Here is a 25,070-nt window from a genome sequence, read left to right as displayed (position 1 = left end):
TTTTATTGCTACGGAATTGTGAAAAATATGCCATTTTTGGGCAACCATTGTCTACATTTGTCATTTAAAGTGATGAGTTTTAGCTGTTACAATGTTGCAACGAAGTTAGTTCAACATTCAAAACTTCACTTACTAATATTCACATGACATTTTTGCATTTATGCCGTCTTTTTTGATGCGCATGCGCAGCTTCTTCGTCGAATAATAGCACCTTTCAGCAAGCTTACATAAAGAGTAGGGTACATTTACATACATATCTATATATTTAAAATACATCATTGTGTTTCAAAGTACGGAGTTGTATCTATGAAAAGCTTCATAGAAAAAGCTGTTACTACTAAACTTTTTTCCACAGCTTTTAAGCTCTCATTTATACAATGCTAATGCATATCAATGAATTAGTTATCTATCGAAATGTTGTTATAAGCTTAATTTGTTGGCAAAACTTTTTATTTTTCTAAGCGTGTCTTTTGATTTAAAGAAAAAGCTTTATTTTTAAAAGTCTAACAATGTTACATTCAAACACAACAGGGCTTTACATATATTCTTACTTTAATATTGTCGAAGAATATCATTATAGTTTTTAATCCTTGTTATGTATTCAGCTGTCTTCTGAAGGAAATTTTATGTCTACAATATAATATTTTTTAATAATCTGAGTGTCCTTCGATTTTAGAGCGGTTAGGATCTTCGTTGAAAAATATTTATTTGGAGAAAAACTTTGTGCTTACATAATACCCTCCGAATTGCCGTGAATAGCAATAAATAATTATACACCCACACATAATAGTATGTTTTTGCGGTCGCTGAATCCGAATCCGTGGTCCATTGTACCCCATCAGATCAGGGTTTTGACATAACCCTAGAAAACCAATATGGCGGACAGCATTTTTTAAACTTAATCGGATTCGCTTGAAACTCGTTAATCGGGCGGTTTCGGGGTGGCTGATTGCGAATCCGATGTGAGTTTTTTCAAAATCGAAAATGGTAGATCCAATATGGCGGACGCTGTTTTAAAAAATTCATCGGGATCGCTCGAAACTCGTTACTCGGGGGTTTTCGGGGTCTTTGATTACGAATCCGTGTCGGTTTTTTCTTTCAAAATTCAAAATGGCAGATTCTTAATCAGAGACCCCGAAAACCCCCAAGCAGGGAGATTCAAGCGAATCCGATGAATTTTAAGAATCGCTGTCCGCCATATTGTTTTTCTGAGGTTATGTCAAAAGTTTGATCTGTAGGATTCGAATTCAGCGACCCCGTAAATATATGGTACACATAGTAAGACCTCCAGGTGATGACAAACGTTTTTTTTTTGTGGCAGTGTTATTGTGCTTTTTTAATTCTTGAAGAATATTTGATAATTTTTCATCGTAAAATCAAGTTTATGAACATACTATTCATCTAGGAATGACATTTTTCTGAATCTTACTTTTTTCTCTCTTCTAAATTTTCAATCAGACTACATTGCTAGTCTAAGAGTCTGCTTAATACCACAGAACGGGAAATAAATAAACTAGTAGCATTTCTTACACAACAAAAACAGTAAGGAACTCAATATTTTTATTTTTTCTTCAAAGTCACTCCACTTCTTTCCATTGGCATTTTAATTGAGCTGCCAAAATCAAAAAAGGCACAAGAACTACAAACTTTATTAAATTTCAATTTCCATTAAGTTTGCAGAAAATGAAAATTTTAATCAAATTCGCACTGACTTCAATGAGACTTAGCTCAAACTGTCAATCAAAAGCGATTGCATAAATCTGACACAAGCTATAGCTTACACAAATACATATGTACAGACATAAATAAACCGAAATAAAGAAGTTGTTAATATGAAGGAATCTTTGGATACAAAATTTTACTAAAATTTTAGAAAAATGTGTCTCTATATAGTCTTTTTATATCTTTTTATATAAAGCAGACATAGCTAGTGACCTATTTGGTATAAAATATAAGGGCTTCTGAAAAACTTATTAGAAGGTTTTAGCGGTAGCTACCGCTAGTATCAAACCGATATGGAATGGATCCATTTTAAATTATGGAGTTCTATTGTCTTAAAAACTGACCGCATATTTATGGGTAGTATATTAACCAAGCAAATATTCTTTGACAAATTCTAGAAGTAATTTCTTAAAAATATGAGAGACCCCTCATTGTATATGATACCTATTTTTACTCTCGTGTCATGTTGAAAATTAATTTATTTAACGGAACTATATAGAGTTTTATTTGGATAATAAAATGAATTAATTTTCGGACGATGATGTCGGTGTTTTAGTAATGCGGAATAAGACTATATCCACGCACACTTAATATAGCTCAATCTCTAATCAGCTACGGAATTCGAAATTGGTACATTGCAAATTTTTTATGCCGATTTTTTACAAAATAATTATAACTGAGAACTAGGCTAAAAAAACTGATCTAAACCTAGAGAATCGACACACACCATCTATTTGTCGACTTTAAAGCTGATTTCGACAGCACGAAAAAGAGCTGCCTTTATGCCGCGATGTCTGAATTTGGTATCGCCGCAAAACTAATAGGGCTGTGTAAGCTGACATTGAGCAACACCAAAAGGTCCATCAGGATCGGGAAGGACGTCTCAGAGCCGTTCGATACCAAACGAGGCTTCAGACAAAGTTACTCGCTATTGTGTGACTTCTTTAACCTGGTGCTGGAAAAAATAGTTCGAGCCGCAGAGCTAAACAGAGAAGGTACAATTTTTTATAAGAGTGTACAGCTACTGGCGTACGCCGATGATATCGATATCATTGGAAACAACACCCGCGCCGTTAGTTCTACTTGGGAACCAGCATTAACAGCAATAACAATGTCAGCCTGGAAATCCAGCCCAGAATCACTCTTGCCAACAGGTGCTATTATGGACTAAGTATGCAATTGAAAAGTAAAGTCCTCTCTCGACGAACAAAAACCAAACTTTAGAAGTCTCTCAACATTCCCGTCCTACTTTACGGTGCAGAAGCGTGGACGATGTCAACATCCGATGAGATGGCACTAGGAGTTTTCGGGAGAAAGGTTTTGCGGAAGATTTATGATCCCTTAAACATTGGCAACGGCGAATACCGCAGACGATGGAAGAATGAGCTGTATGTGTTATTCGACGACATAGACATAGTTCAGCGAAAAAAGACAGCGGCTGCGCTGGCTAGGTCATGTTGTTCGAATGGATGAAAGTGCTCTAGCTCTGAAAGTATTCGATGCAGTACCCGCTGGTGGAAGCCGAGGAAGAGGGATTCCTCCACTCCGATGGAAGGACCAGGTGGAGAGGGACCTGGCTTCGCTTGGTATAACCAATTGGCCCCAAACTGCCAGAAGGAGGGAGACGTGGCACGCTGTTTTGGACTCGGCTATAAACGCATAAGCAGTCTACGCCAGTCAAGAAGAAGAAGGTATATACATGTATGTCAGCTAATCTTCGGAACAACGTTTCGAGGTGATCATGTTGTGATCGGTACAAACTATCCTCGAGTCACATCCAACAATTATTAATGGTTACTCAATTCGCCTTTCATATCGGTTGGTATGTGAGATAATTTATTTAACTATAATCAAATTAGAACAAACCGTATAGAATCTCAAGGTCAATAATTACAACCACAATAATATGATATTTTTAGAATGTTCTTTTTTATGCTCAGATCTCACATTAACTAAAAAAATCTATAAAAAAAAGTGGATGATGTAATACAGACCAGTTTATTTACAATCACAAAAAGTTGCGTCTGCAAAGTCATTGTAACCCGATAGTTATAATACTAAACCGGCTAGAAACTATAAAAAACTTGAGTTTATGACCCCACTAAAACTTGGTATGTGATGTCGCTCGTCGCTAGCATATTTTAGCATGCGAATTCTCAAACACTTAATTCGGCATGAACCTGAAATATGCACGACAAAACATAATAAAAGTTGATTGTAAACTAAACCCATTTGTTCTTTTATCGCTTAATTAATTTATGCACATTAATTAAATGGCTAACCGTACGAAGAGGATCCCCAGACCGGTTGTCGATTAGCTGAGCTATAATTAGTAGCTAAGGAAGCGCGCCAGTTAAGAACCCGTTATACACGATATTTAAATTAATTAGAAGAAAAAGTTGAAAAAATTCTATGCGCTAATCACAACAAAGTAATGAGAAAACGATGAAACTCGTTATTTTTAATATTTTTAACGAAATTTTATTCAAATTCCATTATTTGTTTTTCTGTTTTCATTAAATGAATGAGCCTATGTCTAGAAGGATGCTTAAGTCTATGAAATTCCTGTTTGCTTTGAAAGCTTAAATTAACTGTGTACTTTTTGTTGTTGGTGTGGTGAGTTTAAAGGGACTTGGTGTGATTGATAATTTACCAACCACCGTTGCCGCCCCAACCGCCTTGGCCGCCGCCACCGCTGCTCCAGCCGCCGCTGCTACCGCCACCGCTGGACCAGCCTCCTTGGCCGCCGCCATAACCGCCGCTACCGCCACCGGACCAGCCTCCGTGACCGCCGCTACCACCGGAGCTGCCGGCATTCACGACTTTAACGATGATGACTTTGCTGCTGCCGCCACTGTGACCGCCGCCATGACCGCCGGAGTAACCACCACCGTGACCACCGCCGCCGCCGCTCCAGCCACCATGACCGCCACCACCGCCGCCGCTGCTCCAGCCGCCATGGCCGCCACCACCGCCGCCGCCGCTCCAGCCACCATGACCGCCACCGCCGCCGCCGCCGCTCCAGCCACCATGGCCGCCACCACCGCCGCCGCCGCTCCAGCCACCTTTGCCGCCACCACCACCACCGCCTCCGAGCAAACCGCCCAGTTTCTGTTGGATCAGCGCGCCAATGCCGCCGAGACCGCCAGCACCGCCGCCGCCACCACCACCGCTGCTCCAGCCGCTACTACCGCCACCGCCGCCGCCTCCTAGCAGGGCACCCAAGGAACGTTTCTGCACATTATGCGCCTGACCACAGGCAATAAGTGCGGCCGCAATGACCAAAACACAAGCGAACGGTCTCATCACTCAACAGTTAACTCAAGCCGAATTCGATATATCCAAAAGCAAGATCAAGATCAAGACTAATGGGTCGGCTGCTGGTGCGTAAGCATTTATAGGCGGCAAAAAAACCAAAAGAAAATTTATGCAAATTCAATCGAGGTTCAATCGAAAGAAGTGGCCAAACTAGCGCCAATAGAACTATGCGCGCCAGCAGAGCGGCTGATAAGCGAGGCAGATGAGTGTTTGCAGGTGCGAGATGGCAATACCACATAGATTGGCATCTTGTTTAAAATTTAATATCAACGTATAATACAACAACAAATTGCACGTTCCAAAACATTATGATAATTCGAATGGACAAACAATAGAACAGTGAGGCTGCGCGTGCGCTAAGCAGCGGCCGCTGATTGATGCGCGCATAACCCTTTTGGCTATGTTTCAAACGCGCTACAACTTGGCAGCACTGGCATGTAGAAATTAAAGCGTCGAACTTGATTTGCTTAAAACTAAAAAACGAGAAAAATAAAATAAAATCTGCAAAATATCAAGCCGTCATATTTTTACGCTTAATTTACTAGAATCAGACGTTTTGGATGCAAATGAGAGAAATAATATTTGACAGCAAAAAAAAATAATTATTTGCCATTAAAATATTTTCGCAATAAATTCGCACATCATTATCGCGGTGAATGAAAACTGATTGACTCTTCTACTTAAGATAATATCGGGCAGTAGCACAAAAGAAATTGTTTCAGGTAAAAAAAAGTAACTTATAATTCTATAAAAATATATAAAAACAAGTAAGGAAGGGCTAAGTTCGGGTGTAACCGAACATTTTATACTCTCGCAATTTATATATTTAACTTTATTTATATTATATAATACACAATTTGACCCATATATTCGTCATATATATTGTATAAAGTCCATTGAAAGTTGGAAACCATAATATTAGGTTAGAAGCACCGAGGTCCTCGTGTTGATGTATGGGGCCTTAAAAACCTATGGTCCGATTTTTAGAATGGGGCTGCCACACTATTAACATAGTATTTGTGCAAAGTTCTGCACCGATATCTTCTCTAGTACTTACTTTATATATTGTAAAGTAAACGATTCAGATTGTCTTCAAAGTTCTGGTATATAGGAAGTAGGCATGGTTGTGAAGCGATTTGGCCTATTTTCACAACATATCATTGGGATGTAAGGAAACTATTACAAACCAAGTTTCATTGAAATCGGTCGAGTAGTTTCTGAGATATGGTTTTTGACCCATAAGTGGGCGACGCCACGCCCATTTTTGGGATAGCAGGTCCATTTAAATACCTTGAAAAGATATACTAAACAGAACCAATTTAAAAATTTGGCTTTGTTTTAAGATCTAGCCTAAATATTTCCCTAAGAAAACTATTTTAATACGCTTCTATAGCCCCGATGTATAAATTAGTTCTGTAGTTAGCTATTGGTAAAGCTTGAAAGCTTTTCTGTGTGGTTTTTGTTAAATTCGCTTTCGATTTTAATGCGAGTCTTTTTTATTGAGAAAATATGGCTTCCGCTCCGAATTGATCTAAGTATTATAGTTTTTATATTTTTCTTGTAATTTGGAGATTAACCATCTGTCATATTGTTTTTATTTTTAATTTAAATTCAATTACCCTTAATTAAAGTTTCAACGCAAGTATTTTAATATTTAAAATCGCAAACGAAAACTGTCTATAAATAAACAAACGCATATCATAATTTACTCAAGGTCAAGTAAACAACAAACAAAAATACACTTTTCCGGATTATCAAATCACCGTGTGTCTTTAGGTTAATAAAGCTCTGTGTTAAACTGCGAAACCGGTTAAGCAGACACATTGACCGTTAAACGTAAATGAGTGTCAAAACGTTAAGGTTTATGGTCTTTGTCTGGGTATGCGCCTTCTTCAAACAGAAGAAACGTGCTGTTGTTAACTTGACAGTGAAGCGGAGAGTGCAAAGACTGCAAACATCAAGAAGACAACAACAGCAACAATAACATCAAAGCCTATGCATTTTATGAATGAATTTAAATGTAAATAATGTGTGTCACCATATTTTATAACGTCTTTGATAGCACACTCTTTTTTTACCGGTTTCATGGCAGCACATGTGGTTCAAAACATCTGCCAATAAATTTTTAAATCGCTAAATTTGATTTTATACAATTTTATTATGTGCATTTTTAAGCTGTGATTTTCATCTGGTTAGTGGTGGTCGGTAATTAGATGTACAGTGTGTTCAAAAGTGAAACTAGTATTAATAAGAAGTGGAAAACTTTTCGATAAGATTTCCGATTTAGCATTATTTATTTATTTAATGAACTTTTTTTGTCATTACGGCAGTTTCGGTTTATTATTGGGAAGTGGCCCTAAATGTAGACAACAGTGAACAAACAGTAAAAGAAAACAAGTTAAAACTGTAGTATACATGCAGGCGCATCAATAAATAGTTTGTTTTATAGACACTTTTTTAATTTTTAAAATTTTGACAATATCCAAAAATATTAGAAAAAAGAGAATAAGTATAATAGTAACAATAATAATATTTAAATAAATTATTCCTATAAGATATACGTATATATACAGTGCATTAGATTAAACAAGAATTTTACCTTATTTTTAGAAAGAAATGTTTTCTTAAAGCATCGTGACCCTAAATGTAGGCAACAATAAATTTTTGGTAGGCAAAACGATGACAAAATTTTGTTATAAAACGTTGCCTACATTCAGGCGCATAACTAAATAATATCGAATGGACGTTAATTTAAATTGTTAACATTTTTTTCAATTTCGAAGAAATATTATTACTAGAAGTATTTTTTTTATTTTAAAAATGAAATTTCGTAAAATAAATATAATCATTAATAATAATAAAAAAAATAAAAAGTCTTTGGCAATATAATTTCTGAGTTTTAAACAGTTTTAAGTAAAACTTGTTTTCAAATTATTTCTAGTCTAGATATGTATGTAAATAAAAATTTTTGGTTTAAATTTTTTTTCAATTTCGTTTGATTCAATATTTCTTTATAAATTCTTTTTAATATTAAGCAAAAATTTTACTTCAAAATAATACATATGTAATATAATTTTCGATAAAAAAATTGTCTAAAACCTTTTGCAAGATACTGTAAAATTATTTTAAGTGAAATCCTCATACCTTTTTAAAGCAATGCAGGTGCACAAAAACACCGCAAAGTTGACCATCTGCCCTTCATTCTAAAATCAAAATATTTGTTGACAACTTCAACTTCAAATAAACCGTATTTCGAGTGCGATTTTATACATAAATATATATTCATGTATATTTATTTATCTGTTTTATGAGCGCCACAAAATTAGCATATCATTGGCAAGCGGCATAAATTCATAATTCCAACAATTAGTTGATTGATTTTCGAAGTTTTTCGGAGCTTTTTGACTAAAACTGCTCTTTTGTTTGAACTTCGTTATAAATATGTATGTTTACACACAGCTTTTGATGAGCACATTTGCGCTTTGTTTTGGAGCTCAAATCAAATCGTTTGTTCTTTATGCAACCACTGACCTTAACGAACACACACTTGGCCCCCAAGCGTAGACATCAAATTATATGTGCCTCAAAGCTTTTGCGACTCTTCTGCTGGTCCATCAAGCGCATCTTTGTTGATCATCAACAATTGACTGCAAGGTTTAAGCCACAAATATACAGAGTCGTATATTAAATACAAATACATAAAATTAGTTTTGTTTGTAGGGAAATTAATGTGAGACTTTGTGTCGCCAAAGCATTTTCGTTTGCTTCCGTAATACCTTAGCCGGTTTATTAGTAATAACTTAATATTTTTATTTATGTTTGCTGTTTAGATTTAAGCACTCTTTTATGTTTGTCTGACCAGTTTAGTCAATAGTTTTATGGTAGTTATTAAAATTTTTGAAATATTTTAACTTACAACATGATAATTTAGAATAATAATTGAACAAAATATGACTAGACGTTAACAAGTTTATATTTTAATCGATTCAATTTTAACATTACTGAAGATGGCAGTTTAAATATCCATAGAATTCTACTCAATAGCTTCCCATCGGAAAATAATGTGTGTAGTTATCGTTTTTCTTCAGTGTTCATATAAACTAGTGCGAAAAACACTTGTCACTTGTATCTCATTGACTTCATTTAAACTAGTACGAAAAAACAGTTATCGATTTAAAAAATCGATAATCTTATATTTTGAAATAATCTATATTTTCGAAAAATTTGCTTATCGATTTTTTTCCTTTCTATCTTACGATACAAATAAACAATTTATCAAAAATTAATATTATCTATAGTTATTATGAATATTTATCGCCAATATATTGATATTGTGTATCGAATGGAGTCCTACATAAAATAGTCAATCTTTTAAAAAATTTAAAATATATTAAAAACAAATATAAATTAATAATAAATAGTCAATATTTAAGAATTATTCGTTCCCGAAACGTAAGATATTTGTTTGATAGGTTCGATCTATTAGATCGATCGGAGCTGGCTTATGAGTATACCCATGAGTAGTAATCTAGCTAAATGACATCACATTTCTAAGTTTCCTTGCTTTTCAATGGTCTTGTTTGTTCCGATCTTTTTAAGAACTGAAGTCCGCAATGTGACGACTATTTGGTCTTATAAAACTCCACAATTTTTACAATTTCTCTAGATTCATGTTTTCTTATATCTTCAAAACCCATTTTTTACTCATGCTCTGTAAGCAAGATAAATATAATATTTCGAAGTGGCAACAATGAATATGTTAGCTGCTTTAAGATGTTGTCGCCATTTGCCACAGTTGAATTTGAGCTGTAAATATTTCTAAAAAAAACTAATTGCGAATTTTCGAACTTCGAATTTTCTAACTTCGAATTTTCTAACTTCGAATTTTTTAACATCGAATTTTCGAACATATATAAAATTTAAAACTTGAAACTTTAAAACTTCGTCGTTTTATAAAAATAATATGAAGCCTCTCATCTAAGTTGTATTCTTTTCAATTCATATGCGCTAAGTCATCATATTTAATTCTGCTTCCTTGTAGCCAAAACGAAGCTTGATGTTCATTAATTTAATATCTCACTTATAATATACATACGAGTATTACTAAAGATGATCCCTCCAAGCACCAGACTCACGCAAATCACTTGGAATTTCTACAACTTCCGTAAATGGCTGTGGAAAAAGAGCGACGCTAATTCTCACATTTACCAAATCTAGTTAAAAAGCCATAACAAAATAATAAAACACACAAACAAATTGTGGCGAAATAAACACCGGCATTAAATTCGACAACTAAATACGTGTATGAAATAAATAATTGCCAAGCAAACGAAAAATTGAAAAAATTGTGGAATCATTAAAAATTGCTCGAAAAAACCCAAACAGTTCTAATTTCTAATAAACAAAACGCAACAAGTACAAGCATGCATATTTATGTATGTGCCGCACAGAAAGCTGCGCTTTATGGGCAATAACAACAACAGCAAAAACAAGTGGGAATTTCTTAACAAATTTACAGCCGCGTTAATAATACGTTAAGTTATGGCAAGCAAAAACAAAAACAACAACAAAAACTGTAAAAAATTTGCAAACGGAAAAGTTCTAAATTTACTTTACGGATAGCGCTAAAGCGAAAAACGCGAAAATTTTGTTGAAAAAAAAAACAATTAGAGACCTTTCAGCACGCGATTTGCATGTTCATTTGTATATGGGTGTAATTCAATTAAAACTCCGTGCATTTTCGAGATTTATTATACTTAAACAGTCATAGGCAAAATAAAAGCAGCAGGGATCGGCAAAAGCTGTTAACCTCATCAGTCTCAATTAGATAGTAGTCAGTAAGAACACCCTTTATTAAATTGAGTTTATCTTTCAGTGAACATTTCCTTAAACCTACTAGGATTAACTCTCAATTCTGTAAAATTTAAACAATTTCACCCCCATCATCTCATATTTGTCTTAAGCTCTCGATTTTCGATTTTGAAGGGTCTCGACTTAGAACTGTTTTGTTTATTTAAAAAAAATTTTCTTGAAGTCTTTAACTCGATTTGGTAAGCTTCTCTACCCGATTCGAACTGTCAGTAAAAGAGTTGCCGTTATGCCATCCTTTTCAGTCTGAAACTACGGATCGATAAAGATTTCGTAGTAAACAATTTTGAGTATTCGTCCTTCTGATATTAAAAATTATATTTATTCATATACCATACCCTTATAGATAAATGGTCCTAGTTAATGATTTTTGCTATCTGTAATCACCACGGTTTCTATAGATTAATATTTCAGAGTCATGTCTGACGAATATGGAGGCTGGGGCATTGTTCACAAGCAAAGAAGTATGAGGTTGTAACAAAAATATTTAAGCTAATAAAAGCACGGGAAATGAGACTGGAAACAACAGCCTATCTTTCTATATTAAACCCTTATTAAATCTATAATAGCCTCACTATTCTTACTTTAGATAGTTTGTTCTCTTGAGTCCGCATGAACGCTTTGTATGTATTTCGAAGTCTTCATCAATATTTTTATTGTTTGGCAACGTTTTATCTAATATTAGCCTTTCTTCTATTGCACTGGTATTATTTTAATCAACACTGTACATACGTTGAATATTACAATTTGAGCAACTAGTTGCTTGATTTTGCATCCAACGTCCGTCACATTTCGGTGTCAAATTTTTTTGATGAAATGTGGTTAGCCAAGATTTTCGGTGACATCCATCGAATTAATGTCAGCAGATAAACACATGTATGTATATTCGTGTTAACATATGTATGTACAAATGTAGTGTTGGCGTTAGACACCCATTGGATCGGGCGTGTCCGATTTGCTTTTGGCGCGTACAAATCACACACGCTTACTGCATACGAAATGAGCTGCAATATTTTAAAAACATAAGCGATCCCCAACGACCAACCCGCGGCGACCACAACCAATGGAGGCAAATGTACCCTACTCAAGTGTTTGGTGGGAGATTCAGCCGCATTTGGGGTGAATATTTAACAAAGTTTCGGATGAATCATCGCATGAGGTAAACATTTGTTGGATGTGGATTTGAAAATCTATTAAAAGCGATCTACGCTGGGTAATCGTGTTGGCCTCGTGTAACCTTAAGTCGATACCTCGAGCTATATGAGGTGGGATTAATAGATTTGGTTGACGTAATTATAAATTATTGGGGGGTAACTATAAATATAGAAGGTTGCTACGCTATAAAATAAAACAATAAAACATTCTATAAGGTTTCCAATAGAATTATTACTGTATCTCAATTTTTTATTAAAACCTTCTATGGATAAGTATTGCGATTATTCTTTGACTATAGTTACCAAGACATATAAAGGTTTAATAGATAAAAAATTATTAAAAATCTCAAAGTATGTTTAACATAAATAATAAATTGGCTATATGTAGATTTCTCTAGGGTTGCCACCTAGTTCTGTTATTATAAGTAAATATTAAATACATTTATTGTTCCAAAATAATTCATTATACGAAAAAAACTTATTTTAAGCAATAATCTACTATTATAATTTGCGTAGGGTTGCCAACATAAATTATATTTTTATAATTTTTAATATTTATAATAATTATATATTTTTATATTTATAAAAATTGATTTAATCACTGTTAATAAAATATACACCTACTACTTCTTTCTACATTTTCTGCTCTAAAAATATTATACAAGCACAGTGGTCCACCCTAACGCTCCACCAAAACGCTCATCAAATCGTTTTAATTTTTCCAATTACATAATATTGTATTTGCTTTGCTCAATAATTAATATTTATAACTGCATTGTATTCAACTGTTTTTTAACATTCTAAAAATACCCATATAAATTCAATAAATTCAATTCGTCTGCGATTCACCTCAATTATGATATTAATTGAAAGCATTTTATTTAATAGCTTATTGCTTTATTTAAAAGCAATTAATATGGTATAGATGAAGAAAAGTATAACTGCGGCAATATGTTGAAAGAGCTTAAGTCGACAAAAGTGTTTTATCACTAGCAATACGACATGATCGAAACAGTGGTGAATTTGAAATTTAATTTCTTTTTCCTACAACATCCATGTTCTAGGCATTTTTTTATAGTAAGGGGAAGCTTCGAAAGCCGGAGTACGGCACTTTAATCCGCTAAACCTAATCTACTCCCAACACAAGACTCTCCCACGGGACACCGGATGAGGTATTACTTCGTGTGAGTGATCTAGGCATCACTAGGGTCTAGTGTTCTAGGCATATATCCTCATATTTGTTATCTGCAGGCATGAAAAGGTATACATTTTTAGATTTTTCGATAAGGGTTGCCACACTTATGTTATTTGAGTAAAATTTTATATCGATATTTTCCTTGGTTCTTGATTTAAGATGAGAAAAAATCATTTGAAAGTCAGCTGATTAATCTCGTAAATAATATTGGAGTTGGGTTTACTCGAAAATAAAGTGTTGATCCTTATATTCTAGTTTCCTATCATGATTTTCGAGTCGCAACTGTTTTCAAGTAACAAAAACAAGTCCAATCAATTAAAAAGTAAATTAGCATTGTAAAAGTAATAATACTCTCAACAAGTCTATACTACCTAATTAATAATAATAAAAAATTACAACTAATTAGTTTCTAAAATACAGCATTAATTATATAATACACGACATTATAAAAGTATATATACTTGTATATATATTTTGTACACTAATAATTTTCTGATTCTTTGTACTTAAATTCATATTACAAAAGTGTTAAGTCATTACAAAAAATATATAATTAAATACAAATGCAACTCTGTTAATCCCCGCTTACTTTTAAATTAGGTAATAACAACAATTGCTCAGTCATTAAATTGGAAAATGAGAATCTCTGTCATTTCCGATCAATTTGAAAGTGCTCTTACATAGTTATAGATAATATTCGATGCAAGAAATCACAAAAAATAACACAAAATTGAAATATAATTGCTTGTAACTATTTGTATTTGTATTTAGAAAGACAATGACAATAACAATAGACGTAGTAACTTACAACCGGGTATAAGGAAATCCCCACAAAGTTATGGAAACCAACCAAAGCTTGAAACTGTTGCAACTTTGATTATTTTAATTTAATTAATTAAGAAATCAGCAGGTCCTTGAAAGTGATTGGAAAGATGTTTTATGCAGATTAATGCATAATTTTTTTTTTTGACATAAACAGTTACAATTAACGGTTATTAAAATGTTTAACTTTCATATCAACCGTCTTCAAGCTGTCAGCAACTGTATATTCAACGGGTTTGCCATCAATTTTCATTCCACTTTACTAGATTTAATAAATCATTGAATGGAATAAATGTTCAACTAAAAAAATTAAAACAAAAAAAGTAAAAATATTCAAATTATTCATGCCTTTACCACAAAACGGATATCGCCGTCAATGACCGCATCGATCGGTTAGCAATTTAGAATATCAGTTATTTAGCTTAGTAAAGTAATATAAATAAATATTTTTCTATACTTTTGTAAATGCATAAATAAGATTCTCATTAGAATGAACCCAGCAGGAAATGTAAGAACTTTGCTTGCTATTTAATGAGATGCAGTTGAATTTCCACTGCTATAACTCGAAGTTCTGCATAACTCGGACTCTTGAAGTGGCAATAGAAGTCAAATTTTACACAAATTACCTTCCGTAACTCGGAAGACTCTGTGACATTTTTTGTGGATTATAGTGATTTGAGTTAGGAAAGTTCAACTGTATATAGTATTTTTCAATAGCTGGCAACTCTGAAAAGATTAACCGAATAATTTACCAATGGCTTAACCAATACATGTATTTAATATTTGTATATTTCGGTATAGATGGCAACACTGCTGGCAACTTTCATACCAATTATATATAATATTGTATGCAAATATAAATAATATAATATATTTTTTTAAATATGGCAACTCCAGTCGTATTTTTTTTTCAAATTATTAGATTTTGTGTTTGTTAATCTCCTTTAGATAGGTGAAAATTCTGTTAATGGAAAGGCAGCTTGTGGTAACCCTTTATCAAATCCTTGATCATGTTATACCATTACTCAACAGCTCTAATGAAAGCTTTATTATAAAATACTATATATTATTAAGCCCAAAATACTTTCTTGATTCCTTTTGTTTAATTTTTCCTGTTGGATCTTTACAAGCCTAGTAGCCTGTTGATGAGAATATGCGCGAGAATTTGCGCTCGGATGACGCCACAATGTTTTTAACGGATTTCCCCAGCTGAAAACATGCAAGAAGAAATTGTTTTATTAGTGTTAGTAACAGCCCCAGCACAAATGAGTGCTGAACAAGTGAGCCACCTGTCAATTAATTGTTTTGTATTTGCGATTGTTTGTCTATAATTTGAATAGTGGAATACTCACAATTAGATGCGAAACTTTACGAGGTATGCGCTATAGTCGGTATTTCGGTATTTGGAGACATTTACATTTTTTAAACACTACTTAGTGGGTACCGATTCGTTCTAATTCTTCAAAAACCAGGATCTGTTTGAGGACTTAACCGATAGTCGTGATAACAGATAAGAATGCTGTTGTTGTAATGGTCCTAGTTTTTGGAATACTATTCCAAATTTGGCCTGAATCTGCTGTCTTTGGATTCCCTACCTTTAGTCATCCGATTGAACTAGCTGGAATTAAAAGCAATGGACTAATCAAATAATCATAATGTGATCCAGACAGTTTTTCGATAAGTAAATTAATAAGCCCACCTTCGGAAATTTTTGAAATCACCCCGGACTATTCATCTGTAATCTTCATTTACGGATCTTTCCTAAAACAGATCATCATCAATTGGCACTATAACCGGGTGTCGGGTTTGGCCGCGTCCATAAGCCTTCGAGAGTCGTCTTTGCATTGCGCACGACGGCGCCAGTTAGGGATTTCAAGCATCTTCTGGTCCACATCCACTTGATCCTTCCACCTGAGTTTCGATCGTTCTTTTCTTCGTCGGCCGCCAGGAGGTACCGTGTCGTACATTTTTCGTGCTGGACACAACCTCAGCTAATTTAATCCCTTCTCTAAAGTTATGTTTAATTTAGTCTACTTCATTAAAGGAGTATTGTTTTTAAGTTCTCAAATGAAATCATTGACTTGTAGATCTTTGGCAACAAGTCTAATTTACGGTAGTCTGACAAAGAAGTTCTTCATTTTCTTTATGTTGTCTAAAGAAATTAAAGGCTTGTTGGAAGAGTAAGATGACCAAAAATCACAGGCTCACTAAGCTCTAATATAATGAATTCATTGATTTAAAATTGTATGAAAATACTAAACGAAATTTCCAACACTCCTGAGCACATATTTGACCCACCTTTGCGAACTGTTACATCTCAGGTGCTCGAAGCAATAGATATACCGTGAAACCATTATGAGTAAACGATTACTAATTCCAAAAATATTTCATTGTAAGATACATTTCGCGGCAGTAAAAATGTTTGAACACATCTCAGGTCTTATCTAATCTACGATCAGTGGGTAGCTCACCTACAACAGTCGCTTGGATATACCACTCATTAATTCGTTCCACGTCACTGAACGATACATCAGTGAAGACTACACCGGGATGGCCGACAGCGATGTGGGTGATGAGCAACCGTTTGAGCGCTAAGGCGGTGTAAGCTGAGCGCCGACTGTGTACGACGAGACAGCCGATGGCGTCGGCACCCGCACTTTATTTATGTTTTTAGTTTTCTTTTTAGATTTATATTTTTGTTTTGATTTTGATTTTCAAATCAGTAGCTCACGATTCTGGCATCTGTTCCACCACCGCCAATCCCTTACCCCCAGAACTGACGAATTGAGTATGGCGAATTGAGTTTGTACTTGTCGGCTCACACATGTTTAGAATAAAATTCCCAAATGATGAAGTATAAATGCCGCGGTACTCGCATCCAGACAAATCAGTCGTTAAAAACAAGTGACAAGTGTTAAGTAGAGTTGACAGAAGGAATAGAATATCGACGGATTTCGCGCTATCTAGACGAGATTAAATTTTGTTCGATCTAAGGAATACAGACGTCCGTTCGTTCGTTGGATTAACGCGTTCGCGCTATGAAGCGTTTAGTGATTTGTTTCTTGTTGCTGGGCATATGCCATGCCGTACCCACTTTGCATAAACTGAAAGCGTTTAAGAAATCTCTGCTCTTTGGTGGAGGTGGTGGTGGTTGCGGCGGCGGCTGTGGCGGTTATAGCGGTGGTGGTGGAGGCTATGGCGGTGGTGGATATGGTGGTGGTGGTCACGGAGGTTATGGCACCCCGAGCATTCAGGTCTACGCCGTGAAGCAAGTGCCTTCGTATAGCAGCGGCGGTTACGGTGGTGGCGGTTATGGCGGTGGTGGTGGTGGTTATGGCGGTGGTAGTGGCGGCTGTGGTTCCGGTGGCTGCGGCGGTGGCAGCGGTTATAGACCCAACTATGGCGGTGGTGGCTTCGGCCCAAGCTATGGTGGCGGCGGCGGTGGTGGCGCTGGCGGCTCATACTCAACCAGCAGTGCGAGTAGCTTCAGTTCCGCCAACAGCGGTGGCTTCGGTGGCAACGGTGGTTATGGTGGCAACGGCGGTTATGGCGGTCATCCAGGCGGTGGCGGCGGCGGTAGTTGCAATACTTGTGGTGGAGGCGGTGGTGGCGGCAGCCCAGGTGGCTATGGAGGTTATGGTGGTGGTAGCGGTGCGTACTCCAGTGCTCAGTCTTCAGCAAGCGCTCACTCTAGCTCATGGGGAAAATAAAAAGTTGGCAGTTGGTTAAGTGTTTAAGTTGCATAACTAGTTCTAAACTTTTACGAATTTAAATAAACGAATGAATTTTATAATAAAAATAAAAAAAAAATTGTTTTTAAGTGAAATATGACATAAATTAGTGAAATAAAGCACTTTTGTATTTATAAAAGGAATCGGTGATAATTCTTCAATATAAACGGTGAACAAATCATATTAAACTCCATGAGGTTTTCTAAAAAAACAGTATTCAGCCTCCTCTACTTAAATAGAGGGCATTGAAAAGTCTCACCTGGCTTGCAGTGATTGGTGAAAATAGCGCGTAAAATGTGAGATTTTTCAAATGGGTAAATTTTACCGCGATATCGTCCTTCGAACATTCCGATAACACTATTAATAGTCACATATTGATAGAAATACCATTTTCAATCTGTTTGGTAAATGTTTCAAGCTTTCGCCTAAGTTGATTCTTACATAAATTATCAGAATGACGAAACGTATTGTCTTCGTGATATCTGCTTTCTAGTTAATTCCAAAGCGTTTCAGTGACACTTAGAGATGTTTTATATGCCAGTTGGATAGCATCGTAAAAATTGAAAATGCTTTGAACAGTCAAGCTAAGGTTTTTGAATATATATCTTGTCTCACAGGAGAAAAAAAGAGAGAGATTACGACTGCAATGCACAGACTTACACCAGCTCAATATTTAACAAGTAAGGAAGGGCTAAGTTTGAGTGTAACCGAACATTTTATACTCTCACAATTTAATGATGTAATTTTATAAAGATAACACAAGTCGACCCATATATTTGGTATAATGTTCAATAGAATAACGAAAATCATCATAAATAGTATATGGGGACTGAGGTAATTCCTAAACCGATTTCACTCGTTTTCACCACCAAGATACAATGTATCGAAGACTAAACGCTCACTTAATTCAATATTTCTTATAATTAGGTATATGGGATCTAGGGGAAGTTATGACCCGATTTTTACCATTTCAGGTACAGAGAGAAACTGTTATAAAAAAAGAATTCAGAGGGAATGAATTACATTAAAATATCTGAGCACCGAGTTCTTCATGTTCGATATCAGGGGCCTTGAAAAGTCATGGTCCGATTTCTACAATTTTTCCACAAGTGATGTCACAGCTCAAATACAGTATTTGTGTAAAGTTTTATTCCGCTAGCTTCATTGGTTCCTTATGTATACATTATAAAGTGAAGGAATCAGATGGAATTCAAAATTGAGTTATGTGGGAAGTAGACGTAGTTGTGAACCGATTTCGCCCATATTCCACCCGTGTCATCAGGGTGTCAAGAAAGTGTTATATACCGAATTTCATTGAAATCGGTCGAATAGTTCCTGAGATATGGTTTTTGACCAATAAGTGGGCGACGCCACGCCCATTTTCCATTTTGTAAAAAAATCTCAGTGAAGCTTCCTTCTGCCATTTCTTATGTAAAATTTGGTGTTTCTGACGTTTTTCGTTAGGGAGTTAACCCACTTTTAGTAATTTTCGACCTAACCTTTGTATGGGAGGTGGGCGTGGTTATTGGTTTGCGAGTTATATACAAAAAAAAACTATTTGGGGGTGGGGTCAATCCCCACTTTTTCAAAAAAATTACATCCAAATGTGCCCCTCCCTAATGGGATCCTATGTTCCAAATTTCATTTTCATAACTTTATTTATGGCTTAGTTATGACACTGTATAGGTTTTCGGTTTCCACCAATTTGTGGGCGTGGCAGTGGACCGATTTTCCCATTATCGAAAGCAACCTCCTCAGGGTGCCAAGGAACATGTGCTCCAAGTTTCATTAAGATATCTTAATTTTTACTCAAATTATCGCTTGCACGGACGGACGAACAGACGGACGGACGGACGGACGGACAGACGGATGGACGGACAGACGGACGGACGGACAGATGGACAGACGGACGGACGGACATACATCCGCATTTCAAATCTACTCGTCATCCTGATCATTTATGTACATATATATAACCCCATATCTAACTCTTATATTTCTTGGTGACACAAAAAACCGTTATGTGAACAAAACTATTATACTCTGTGCAACAGGTTGCGAGAGTATAAAAATTGTGAACATTTATTTCAAAAATATCACATTTCAGCCTATTCTCTTTGTGTGGTTTTCATTCCGAATCCATATTGGTTTATACTTAAAAAAAAATGAAAATGGATTAAATAATTCAAGTAAAAAGCTACAGATAGTATAAAATATAAATTCCATATGGTATCGCAAAGGCCAAAATCGATATATGTGTGGCTTTTTGGCCTACCAGATTAACCTAACCCTAACCTATATTTATATCTAATAATTCTCCAAAACTTACTATTAGGATCAGATGTTGACCGTACATTGGCACACTAGCATATATATTTCTTGAAAAAATATTTTCAGCTAAAGAAATATTTGCTTAAATATTTAGGAACAAAAGAAATAAAATAATTATTGAATGCAACAAAATTTGTATTATACCCACATCAACAACATAATCCCCAAAAACAAGTAAATCCCATGAAATATTCCCACACAATGCCAAAAATCAAAATAGCGGCTTTCGAAAGTTGTTTATATAATCCAAAAACCCGCACAACACCAACTGACAATAATGCAAAAGAATGCGTGGCAGTGCGCATGCGCAACTCGTATCCATCTGCATTCCTGCACACCGCACACATACAAACATGTTAATAACCATGCCCTACACAACGAACACACATCACTCGCTAATCGCATTGACATTACTCATGATCGCTGCGGCACTTTGTTGTAATATAATATTTACAAATTCAACTTTCGTCTTCACTCGGCGGCATTGAACTTCACTGACCCTGCAAAAGCATCGCTGCATATGGAAATGATGCGTCCACGATTGCAAGAAAGCGAAAACCAGTCTTTGAATTAATGTTGAATGAAACAGCAAACAGTCACTAAGGCACATATACATGCGTACTCTGGAGATTTTGGTCTAAAAGCATTTTTGGCTTAACGTAAAGTAGCTTTAGACCAAATGCAAGCGATTAAAATGGTTGAATAGAGCTTTAAAGCACTGACAGTGCCATCTAGCGTTAATTTTTGTAGGCAAGCATTTAAAATTGTGTGCTTTTCTACTTAGAAATCGATCGTATTGTTCAACTTTGAACTCAATGATTGGAGATGATTATGGCATGTTGAACAGGGGTCAATTTTTTTTAAAGGTGTTTAATATTTCAAGGAACACCATAATTATCGGGGTCCGGAAACTTCAACTCGAATCCGATATGTGTGTGTGTGTGATTGGCGTTGCAACCGTTTAGCCGGTTATAGCCGAATCGACGATAGTGCGCCACCTGTCTCTCTCCTTCGCAGTTCGGCGCCAGTTGAAGATCCCAAGTGTAACCAGGTCGCTCTCCACCTGGTCCCTCCAACGGAGTGGAGGCCTTCCCCTTCCTCGGCTTCCTCCGGCGGGTACTGCATCGAACACTTTCAGGGCTGGAGTGTTTTCGTCCATTCGGACAACATGACCTAGCCAGCGTAGCCGCTGTCTTTTTATTCGCTGAACTATGTCAATGTCGTCGTATAACTCGTACAGCTCATCGTTCCATCGTCTGCGGTATTCGCCGTTGCCAATATTCTGAGGACCATAAATCTTGCGCAAAATTTTCCTCTCGAAAACTCCTAGTGTCGTCTCATCTGATGTTGACATCGTCCAAGCTTCTGCACCGTAAAGCAGGACGGGAATGATAAGCGACTTGTAGAGCTTGATTTTGGTTCGTCGAGAGAGGACTTTACTGTTCAATTGCCTACTCAGTCCAAAGTAGCACCTGTTGGCAAGAGTTATTCTGCGCTGGATTTCGAGGCTGACATTGTTCGTGTTGTTGATGCTGGTTCCCAGGTATACGAAATTATCTACGACCTCGAAGTTATGACTGTCAACAGTGACGTGGGAGCCAAGACGCGAATGCGCCGACTGTTTGTTTGATGACAGGAGATATTTCGTCTTGTCCTCATTCACCTCCAGACCCATTCGCTTCGCCTCCTTATCCATGCGGGAAAAAGCAGAACAAACGGCGCGGTTGTTGCTTCCGATGATATCAATATCATCGGCGTACGCCAGGAGCTGTACACTCTTGTAGAAGATTGTACCTTCTCGGTTTAGCTCTGCAGCTCTTATAATTTTTTCCAGCATCAGGTTAAAGAAGTCGCACGATAGTGAGTCACCTTGTCTGAAACCTCGTTTGGTATCGAACGGCTCGGAGAGGTCCTTCCCAATCATGACGGAGCTTTTGGTGTTGCTCAACGTCAATTTACACAGCCGTATTAGTTTTGCGGGGATACCAAATTCAGACATCGCGGCGTAAAGGCAACTCCTTTTCGTGCTGTCGAAAGCAGCTTTAAAATCGACAAAAAGGTGGTGTGTGTCGATCCTCTTTTCTCGGGTCTTTTCCAAGATTTGGCGCATGGTGAATATCTGGTCAGTTGTCGAGTTGTCTAAAGCCACACTGATAAGGTCCAATCAGTTTGTTGACGGTGGGCTTTAGTCTTTCACACAATACGCTCGATAGAACCTTGTATGCGATATTTAGGAGGCTGATCCCACGGTAATTGGCGCAGATTGTGGGATCTCCCTTTTTATGGATTGGGCAGAGCACACTGAGATTCCAATCGTCAGGCATGCTTTCTTCCGACCATATTCTGCAAAGAAGCTGATGCATGCACCTTATCAGTTCTTCGCCGCCGTATTTGAATAGTTCTGCCGGTAATCTATCGGCCCCCGCTGCTTTGTTGTTCTTCAAGCGGGTAATTGCTATTCGAATTTCTTCATGGTCGGGTAATGGAACATCTGTTCCATCGTCATCGATTTGGGGATCGGGTTCGCCATCTCCTGTTGTTGTACTCTCACTGCCATTCAGCAGGTCGGAGAAGTGTTCCCTCCATAATCCCAGTATGCCCTGGACATCGGTTACCAGATTACCACCTTGGTCTCTACATGAGGATGCTCCGGTCTTGAAACCTTCGTTAAGTCGCTTCATTTTTTCATAAAAAATCCGATCGAATCCGATATATTGTGATGAAAAAAATCTTTCATTCGTTAAGATTCCCCAACACAGTTTATAAAAGATATCCAGATTAAGCTTGCAGTCTGTGTTTATATTGAGTGTATAGGACGGCTTATTCGATACCTTCCGAAGTGAGACAGTTTCAATAGTTATCAAGCTTTTCGACTATCGATTTCTTCTGCCAGAAATCTTGCATTTGGCGAAGTAAAAATTGGACAAGAAGATGGATGGACGATGAAAGCTTAGATTTAGAGCCCTTGGTCCTCCAGCTCCACTTGATCTATCGAATGCATCAGTAGTGATTTGGGTTTCGAATTCTAAAACTAGTATAGCTCCCAAAACTCTCGAATGAAACATCGGAGGATGAATTGAAAACACAATCGTATTTTGATAAATTTAAAAATCGTTGCAGATATTTATTTCCTTGTTTTCCAAATTACACATAGAGTATTTACTGAAAGCTTTTCTGTTGAATCACGGTCATAGCATCGAACTAATTCTTCCACCAACCACCTGAACTGGCTGAGCTAGCTGATGAAGCGCTACTACCAGCAGCATAACCGTATCCTGAATCACCGCCGGCACCATAACCACCCAAACCAGCACTGCCACCATGAGCACCACCAAATCCAGAGCTAGCACCATGAGCACCACCCAATCCAGCGCCGCCACTGTGCGCACCACCGCCATAACCACCAGAGCCGGCGCCATAAAGACCAGTGCCGCCATTGCCAGCACCAGACGAACCATGATTAACTGTGTAATCAAAATTAGCTGGTATACCCCAATCAGCGTGAGAACCGGCAGAAGCGCTGCTACTTGCACCATATGAGGAGCCACCGCTACCATAACCGCCGCCGAGTCCAGCACCACCATGGCTAGGTCCGTATGCTCCACCGCCCAGACCACTACCGTGACCGCTACCCAAAGAATTTCCGCTGTGGAATGAAACACTGGAAGTGCCACCGCCATAGAGGCCACCATTTCTGGCGCCACCATGTCCACCGCCGAAACCTCTGCCGCCACCGTAACCGCCAGCTCCACCTAAGGCTGCACCGCCACCATAAGCTCCAGCACCAGCACCACCCAAAGAGTGGCCACCAGCATTCTTCCAGCCGCTACCGCCACCTCCACCGCCTTTACCATAACCGCCGGCATAACGTCCGGCTCCACCATGTCCGCCGCTACCACCAAAACCACCACCCGATGAATGTGCAGACGATCCAGAGCTGGCGTGACTGGAGGAGCCAGCAAAGCCACCATGGCTGCCATGACCACCGCCAAAACCACCTCCGCCACCGCCGCCGCGTGGCAGATAACCACCTCCTGCGCTGACTACCGCCAAAGATGCTAAAATGCAGACGAAAACCTGAAGACGAAGAAATAAATGTTAGTCCTTGCAGCGGGTGGATCTAGTATAAGACCTAGATCCTAGTTTATGCAGTACTCACTTTCATTGTACTAGTGCTTCACGAAGACTTCACTGTTGGAACACGATTGTGTAATTGTTGCCAAATAGCAGAATGCCATTGATTTTTATAGAGGAAACTTCTGACACTAACGCACTAATGATGTTCTACAAATTGAAAGCAAAAAATATATCGACAAAGCGCAGGCTAGAAATATAATTGCAGAATATTACCGAAAAAGGGAAAGCGCAACAAAAAACCATCAGTACAAGTAATCATGTTCGAAAAAGAATACACAAAAAATATTCTTGCAATTCTCAATTTCCTTATTCTAAATGCTCAAGTGCCTTAGAAGATATTTATTTTTAGACAAGGTCTTCTGTTTTCTTCTCTTACTCAATTTCGCAGTACATTGTATTTTATTTTTTGCTTCGCTAAATCATCGATATTGTTCATATCATAGTAAACGCGTACCCCACATTGGCGTTAATTTGCCTCCACTTATCTTGTACAAATCAATCGATCATCGATCGTTATTCAAGCTCTGCTGACACAATGAACGCGGTTCATCCTTTGCCGCAGGCGTTCGTCATTGCTTCAATACCAGTTTGTTAGATTGTTGTAGATTTCAAATGCTCATACGTACCCTGTAGGAAAATGTACTGGACTGATTTCGCTCTGGTATAGTCGGTACTGATACTACTTAGCATTTGAGCTCTCATAAAAATGATGAACATATTAATTTAACATTGTAAACGTTGTCTGAATGGTCAATAATCACTCTTCGTCCATCATTTTCTATAATACATAAC

General features: G+C 37.1%; 3 protein-coding genes and 1 long non-coding RNA gene across 4 annotated transcripts; 1 reads left to right on the top strand and 3 right to left on the bottom strand.

The window, feature by feature from the left end:
* Positions 1–4,216: 4,216 nt before the first annotated feature.
* LOC105213786 (uncharacterized) lies at positions 4,217–5,068 on the bottom strand. The gene has a single exon (XM_011186846.3). The coding sequence runs from the start codon at positions 5,026–5,028 to the stop codon at positions 4,372–4,374; it is 657 nt and encodes a 218-aa protein (XP_011185148.2). The 5' UTR covers positions 5,029–5,068; the 3' UTR covers positions 4,217–4,371.
* A 9,818-nt stretch (positions 5,069–14,886) lies between these two features.
* On the bottom strand, positions 14,887–16,381 carry LOC128922099 (uncharacterized). Its single transcript, XR_008471365.1, has 3 exons — positions 15,779–16,381; positions 15,432–15,697; positions 14,887–15,288 (listed from the first exon to the last, which is right to left on the bottom strand). It is a non-coding gene; the product is annotated as an uncharacterized LOC128922099 (long non-coding RNA).
* A 564-nt stretch (positions 16,382–16,945) lies between these two features.
* Positions 16,946–17,953, top strand: LOC105213787 (uncharacterized). The gene has a single exon (XM_011186847.3). It carries the CDS (start codon positions 17,118–17,120, stop codon positions 17,787–17,789), a length of 672 nt encoding a protein of 223 aa, XP_011185149.2. The 5' UTR covers positions 16,946–17,117; the 3' UTR covers positions 17,790–17,953.
* A 5,281-nt stretch (positions 17,954–23,234) lies between these two features.
* LOC114804183 (uncharacterized) lies at positions 23,235–24,448 on the bottom strand. Its single transcript, XM_029041397.2, has 2 exons — positions 24,301–24,448; positions 23,235–24,218 (listed from the first exon to the last, which is right to left on the bottom strand). Exons 1-2 carry the CDS (start codon positions 24,304–24,306, stop codon positions 23,343–23,345), a joined length of 882 nt encoding a protein of 293 aa, XP_028897230.2. The 5' UTR covers positions 24,307–24,448; the 3' UTR covers positions 23,235–23,342.
* Between the last annotated feature and the right edge of the window lie 622 nt (positions 24,449–25,070).

The sequence above is a fragment of the Zeugodacus cucurbitae genome, chromosome 5, assembly GCF_028554725.1.
Source record: "Zeugodacus cucurbitae isolate PBARC_wt_2022May chromosome 5, idZeuCucr1.2, whole genome shotgun sequence".
Taxonomy (NCBI): domain Eukaryota; kingdom Metazoa; phylum Arthropoda; class Insecta; order Diptera; family Tephritidae; genus Zeugodacus; species Zeugodacus cucurbitae.
Note: the sequence above shows the minus strand (reverse complement) of the source record. Positions and strands in the feature narration are given on the sequence as shown.